At 46.9% G+C, this 6,528-nt stretch overlaps 1 protein-coding gene across 4 annotated transcripts in view; it reads left to right on the top strand.

Annotated features, from left to right (window-relative positions):
• The window catches only part of Cap1 (cyclase associated actin cytoskeleton regulatory protein 1), a 28,580-nt gene extending 22,104 nt beyond the window's left edge, over positions 1–6,476 (top strand). For all 4 annotated transcript variants that reach the window (XM_052715942.1, XM_052715944.1, XM_052715945.1 and 1 more), the window contains exons 8-13: positions 975–1,152; positions 3,276–3,460; positions 3,639–3,762; positions 3,901–3,983; positions 4,299–4,442; positions 5,399–6,476. In XM_052715942.1, coding sequence (XP_052571902.1) covers positions 975–1,152; positions 3,276–3,460; positions 3,639–3,762; positions 3,901–3,983; positions 4,299–4,442; positions 5,399–5,482 — 798 coding nt within the window. In that variant the 3' untranslated portion in view covers positions 5,483–6,476. The remainder of the gene's footprint in view (positions 1–974; positions 1,153–3,275; positions 3,461–3,638; positions 3,763–3,900; positions 3,984–4,298; positions 4,443–5,398) is intronic.
• The last annotated feature ends 52 nt before the right edge of the window (positions 6,477–6,528 follow it).

Below are 6,528 nucleotides of genomic sequence, written 5' to 3' on the forward strand. Positions count from 1 at the left end.
ACACATGAGTGCATGCACACATACAGACACACACAGACTATAAAGACAGGGCTATGGGAATATAGTTTAGTTGGTAGAGTGTTAGCCTAGCATCCAAGGAGCTCTGGGCTTAATTCCCAAGTCATGATGTCACACGTATATGTTAAACAAATCCATGAGAGTCCATTAAAGGGTATCAAGGATTTATTTAAGATATAAAATGGGGAGAAATACACTCTTGGATACAGAACAAAGTAAACAGCCGTCATTGGCCTCCATTCTGCCCAGTGGTGGGGGTGGGTGGTCGATGGAAGCAGCCTTCTGGTCTCCGACCACCTCAAGAGAGACCGAATGCATGCCCCCTCCTCAATTTTAAGCAGTTAGATACCCAGAGAAAACCACGCCCCTATTGGGCCTTGATACCTCAAGGTCATTGGTGGAGCAAATTCTCACAACACGTGTGTTCCCTCAGGAGACGGAGACAGGAGGATCAGGATTTCAAGGCAATCCCTCTGCTACATAGTAACTTCCAGGCCAGCCTGGGATACATGAGACCCTGTCTCAAAAAAGAGGGAAAAAAAAGTATAAATAAGTACATCAGCCCATATCACAGCCATTTTAAAAAAAAAATGGAGAGACATGGGGCTGGAGAGATGGCCTAGCAGTTAAGAGCACTGACTGACCTGTTAGAGGACCTGGTTTTGATTCCCTAGGCCCACTGGGCAGCTCGCAATTGTCTGTAACACCAACCCCCTCTCTGGCCTCCCTGAGCACCAAGCACACCTGTGGTACACAGCCGTGCATGCAAGCAAGATACCCATACACATAAAATAATAAAAAAGTAAGTTAAAAGTAAATGAAATTTAAAAAATATAAGATAGACCCCTATTATACTTACTAAGCTGAATGCTCTAATAAATACACAGAGCACAACAAATAAAGAAAATACACAGCATAACAAGAGGCTGACTATATTCCCTGCACTTCCTGTTCAGGGGCCTGTGGCGAAAGAACTGAGTGGACTGCCTTCCGGACCCTCTGTGGGATCGGGGCCGCCTCCCCCTCCACCGGGGCCACCCCCTCCCCCAGTCCCTACCAGTTCCGGCTCCGACGACTCTGCTTCCCGCTCAGCACTGTTTGCACAGATTAATCAGGGGGAGAGCATCACACATGGTGAGTGCTTTGGAGGAGCAGTTGTTAAAGCAAATTGTTTGGATTAGACTTCATCAACCAGACACGACAGCTCGTCTAACCCAGAACCCTGGCTTGCATGTGGGAACATTCATTTGGGATGTCACCTGCCTTCAAGTTACCCAAAGGGACATCAAACCTGAGTTGTGATTGAAGGGCCAGTGAGCTGCTCAGTAGGTAAAGGTGCTTGCAGCACAAGCAGGGTCATCAATCCCTGGAACCCACACAAATGGAAAGAGAGCTGACCGTCGAGTGTCCGTGCACACTGGATGAGTGCCTCCTACCCACAATAATAATTCTTCATAAAAGAGCAGCTGGCTCAGTGGGGAAAGGAGCTAGCCACCAAGTCTGATTGGTGATTTGAGTGTGACCCCTGAGACCCACTTGGTCCTCTGACTACCCTCTCCCTTCCTATAATAAATGTAAAAATAAATCCTTCATTTTCAAGAGTAGAAACGAACTTGGGTAATGACAGCGGGAGTCATTAAGTAGCATGTCCAGGGCACCTTCTTAGCCGACTCAGTGCTGGCAGTTTTCCCGGAGCCTGTGCCACATGGTAAGTACCACATGGTCTCTGAAGTCATTGTGTTGGGATGCTAACTTCTCAGAGGATGTATACTGGTCACATGGGTAATTTGCATAAGAAGGACCTATTGTTAGAGAGAAAGTAGACACTTCTATCCCTCGCTGGTGGAATTCTAAACTGTACAACCCTTCATTAAGAATGTATTCATAAAAATAAATAAAACAGTCTTACATTATTACAGAAGCCAGTAGTGGTGTAGGTGGGGAAAAACCCAGCATTCAGGGAAATGGCTGTTACTGTGGTGTATCCTCTTTATTGCATACTGTGCAGCATGAGATAACCTTTTCCACCAAAGGCACCATGTAACGTTTAAGGACCTAACAATCTAGTGTGTAAGTGCCACCTCTTGGAGCAGCCATGGGGATGCATAGATCCAGCCCACCTGAGGAAGGTGGATCTCAGCACCCTCCCACCAGCTGTAAGTCCCTCCCAAAACAGCTTCTACCTCCCAAACAAGCCGTGGTAGAGCTACACGGCCACGTCCTTTGGGTTTATGTACTTTGGACCAGCCTGCTTACTAAGACTGTGTAATCTTTAACCCCCCCTCCCCCCCCCAAAAAAGCTAAAAACATGAGAAAGTCTTTAAAAATTGATATTAATTTACTAGATCAAATTTGTTGACCATCTGTATGGCTGTAAGGAAATGAAACAGTGTGAGTAGGCAAAGACTAGATGACAGAGGAGAGCCAGGACGTAACCTCTGCTTACCCGAGCTCCTGTAAGCCAGCCCGGTGAAGCTCATTGTGTCGTACACAGGGACTGAAAGGAGAAGGGCGGGGGGGAGGGGACAAGAGAAGTAATGGGAGTGAGTGTGATCATAGTCTACACTTGTGTGAAATGTCACAGTGAAACCGGTATTGTGGGTAAGTAATACATAGTAACAAAAAAGTAGATCTTCAGATGCCAACCAACACCTGATTAGGAGGGGTAGCTGTATGGGAGGCTTTTCTTGTACTAAATTTTCTTCACTGTGACGTAATTTCCCCTTTTTGTTAGGCATACATACGTATTCTATGTGCATACGCTTGAGACAGACCTTTCTAGATCTGTTTTTGTGCATTTACATATTCCTGCTCCTTCCTCACCTTCGACACACAGTTGTTTATTTTTGTTGTTGTTGTTTGTTTGGTTTTTTTTGTTTTTTTTTTTTGTTGTTTTTTTTTTTTTGGTTTTTCGAGACAGGGTCTCTCTGTGTAGCTTTGCGCCTCTCCTGGAACTCACTTGGTAGCCCAGGCTGGCCTCGAACTCACAGAGATCCGCCTGGCTCTGCCTCCCGAGTGGATCTCTGTGGGATTAAAGGCGTGCGCCACCACCGCCCGGCTGTTTGTTTGTTTTTTTAAATAAACCATATAACCTAGAGGACAAGAGAAACCATCAAAGCACTTCTCAAACTGCTTGCAAGATGGCCTCTCAAGCATTTGAGTTCTTGAAGTTTCTGCTAAGGACTGGTAATAGCAGATCTCAGTCCAAAGCTCTGGTGTGAAGAACAGGAACAAGTAGCTATTGTGTGTTCTTCCAGCCCTGAAACATGTATCTGATGACATGAAGACTCACAAGAACCCTGCCCTGAAAGCTCAGAGTGGTCCAGTTCGGAGTGGCCCCAAACCATTCTCTGCACCTAAACCCCAAACCAGCCCCTCCCCGAAACCAGCCACAAAGAAGGAGCCACCTCTGCTAGAACTGGAAGGCAAGAAGTGGCGAGTGGTGAGTTAAATAAAGGAGCTTGGCCTTCTGGGAAACGGGAGGAGGAAGGATGCTTTCTGCAGAATTTAGCTGAAGAGGGTAGGGTCTGGCTTATGGTAGAGAACAAAGGTTTGGGGTGAGGCACTGGTTTTGTTGGCGTGTGCTTTGTTGTAAGAATCCTGGGGTGTGTCTTTATCAGGAAAACCAGGAGAATGTTTCCAACCTGGTGATTGAGGACACTGAGCTGAAGCAGGTGGCTTACATCTACAAGTGTGTCAACACGACATTGCAAATCAAGGGCAAGATTAACTCCATTACAGTAGGTGAGTCCTCCTTGCTGCCCTGAGGCAGGTTCTGACCTGGAGCCCGAGAGGGCTGGAGCCATTTTCTACCGCTTTGTAAATTCTTACGTTCTTGTTCCTTGCAGTTACACTGTTGATCTGCTTCCTTTCTCCTCCTAGATAACTGTAAGAAGCTTGGCCTGGTGTTTGATGACGTGGTAGGCATTGTGGAGATAATCAATAGTAGGGATGTCAAAGTTCAGGTAACTCGATATCTTGGCTCCTCCTTTTGGTCCCTGAGGAATTAATTGAGAGACTCAGCAGACTCACAGATGGTCCTTGGGCAGGAATCTGATTCTCCCAAGTCTGTAAGCTGAGCTGGTTTGGATGTGGCAGAAGTCGGCTCTTTAAAAAAGGGAGCTCTTTCCAGGACCCAGCCCAACCCACCCATTCCCAATAGCTGCTGTGTACTGGGGGGCTTGTGTGAAGTAGTGTAATCACTTAAAATAGTGGAAATTCTCTCCACAGCTTAGTCTACCTGTACCTGCTGAACTCAGTTGTCTTGGTTTTCTCTACAGGTGATGGGAAAAGTGCCAACCATTTCCATTAACAAAACAGATGGCTGCCATGCTTACCTGAGCAAGAACTCCCTGGACTGTGAGATAGTCAGTGCCAAATCTTCTGAGATGAACGTCCTCATTCCTACAGAAGGCGGTGATTTTGTAAGTAATCTTTCCTTCTTTCTTTTTAAAATTGTCTCTTGGATTCTAGGCTGGCCTGAAGCTCATTGGTGATCCTCCTGCCTCTGCCTCCCAAATGCTGGGATATAGCCATATAGCACAGGGCTGTTGATTTGTTGCTGAGATTGAACCCAGGTCTTTGTTGCATGCTAGGCAAGCACTCTACCAACTAAGCTATATCCCTGAGGAATAAGACATTAAAAACGGAAGAAATAAGCTGAGCCTGTCGGTATATACCTGTATTCCCTACACTCAGGAGGCTGAAGGAGGAGGAGCTGGAGTTGGAGGCCAGCTTGGGTTTTGTAGTAAGACCCCATCTCTTGAATTCGAGAAAAGTATTTGATGGGTCATTTGGAACTCTGTAGGTAAATCCCAACAATGTACACAGAAGCCAGGTAGTCCTGTGAAGGGGGCTCCATGGGAGGGTCATTCCTGCCTTTCTTAGCTCACTAAGAGTCAGAGTCCTGGGCCCCTCATCAAGCTGGTGTCTAGGGCTGTCTGAGCCTGTCAGGATCATGGCTCACTAGAGTGAGCAGCACAGCACAACGTGGCTGCTGGGTTGGTTAAGTTTGTCTCATTCCATCCCACACTGCTCTCAAGGTTAAGTGGAAGCCAAGCATTGGCGGAAGTGTGAAATGTAAACAGCCCCAGTTCATTTATAGGCAGGATTCCAGCGTGTCACCTCCCAAGTTTGTTGTTGTTGTTTAGATTTGTTTATGTGTTGGAGTGTTTTGTCTGCATTATGTAGTTGCACCATATGTGTGACTGGTGCCTAAAGGTCAGAAGAGGGCACCAGGTCACCTGAACTGGAATTACAGATTGTTGTGAGCCACTGTGTGGGTGCTGGGAATCGAACTCAGGTCTTTTGCAAAAGCAGTCAATGCTCTTAACTGCTGAGCCATCTCCACCTCCATCACCTTGTTACCTCTTTTTTACAGAACGAGTTTCCAGTCCCTGAGCAGTTCAAGACCTTGTGGAATGGGCAGAAGTTGGTCACCACAGTGACGGAAATCGCTGGATAAGCGAATGCCAGTGGGTCCTGTGCCCTCTCCCTTCACACCACGGGATACATCTTTATGGAGACAGTTCTTTTCTAGATCTCCTCTACCTTTCCGCTCTTAAACTGCTTCTCTGCTCCGAGAAGCCCAGCTACCTGCCTTCACTGGATATACCTCAGGCTGAGATTGGGGCGGGGCGCAGGTCAGTGGATCTTCGGCGGGAAGCGCAGCTGCACCAGTCCGTGCTTAAGAGCTACAGGCCCAGACTGGGGCATTGAAGCTTTCAGCTTTGGGGGTCATTCTACCAACAAACAGTCCTTGGGGGGGGGAAAAGTCCTGGAAACAAACAGATCAGAATGCATACTAATCTAACAGTGAGCACGGAGGTAGCAGGAGCCAGTGTGATTCCATAAGGTCCTATCCAACCTAATTTTTCATTGTTGAGAAGTGAGGCCAGGGTTGCACTGGACCAAAGGCCAAGGCTTGCCACTCGGCATTCCAAGCAGACTTGTTTCCTAAAAGCATTCCTTCATTCTGCATTCCACCCTGGGCCAGCCTCAACCACAGAGTAGCAGGCTTCCCCTTTTTGAGAAAAAGTCTCAAACCTTCCCCCTTCCCCTAGGATGACTACCTTGGTTCCCATGGGGACAAATTCCAAGGAGTCTGGCATTCCACTTCCCTGCCAGATGCCTGTCATCGCCTCCACTCCTCCTCCTGCCTGTCATGCTCAGCAGCTTAGGGCCTTATTGTAGGCATCTGAGCAGGACTAAGACCTCCACTGCAGGCTGTTTAGGTCTTGATTCACATACGACTCTTGCACAGCATTGCTATTGTAAATCCCAGCTCTCCCTCTAGGACACACTGACCAAAATATGCAACGTTTTTTTTTGTTTTGTTTTGTTTTTGGTGGGAAGAGAGATTGTCCTGTGACTTCTGCCCATTTCCTGAGGCCTGTGGAAATAAACCTTTATGTACTTAAAGTTATACAGAAAATAGAATAAAGTTAATACCAAACTTGTTCAGTTACTCACCTGATCTGTACTGAGATGTAAAAGTACTGAAGATGACAC

Source organism: Peromyscus californicus, unplaced genomic scaffold (assembly GCF_007827085.1).
Source record: "Peromyscus californicus insignis strain IS unplaced genomic scaffold, ASM782708v3 Scaffold_5__1_contigs__length_169319896, whole genome shotgun sequence".
NCBI lineage: Eukaryota > Metazoa > Chordata > Mammalia > Rodentia > Cricetidae > Peromyscus > Peromyscus californicus.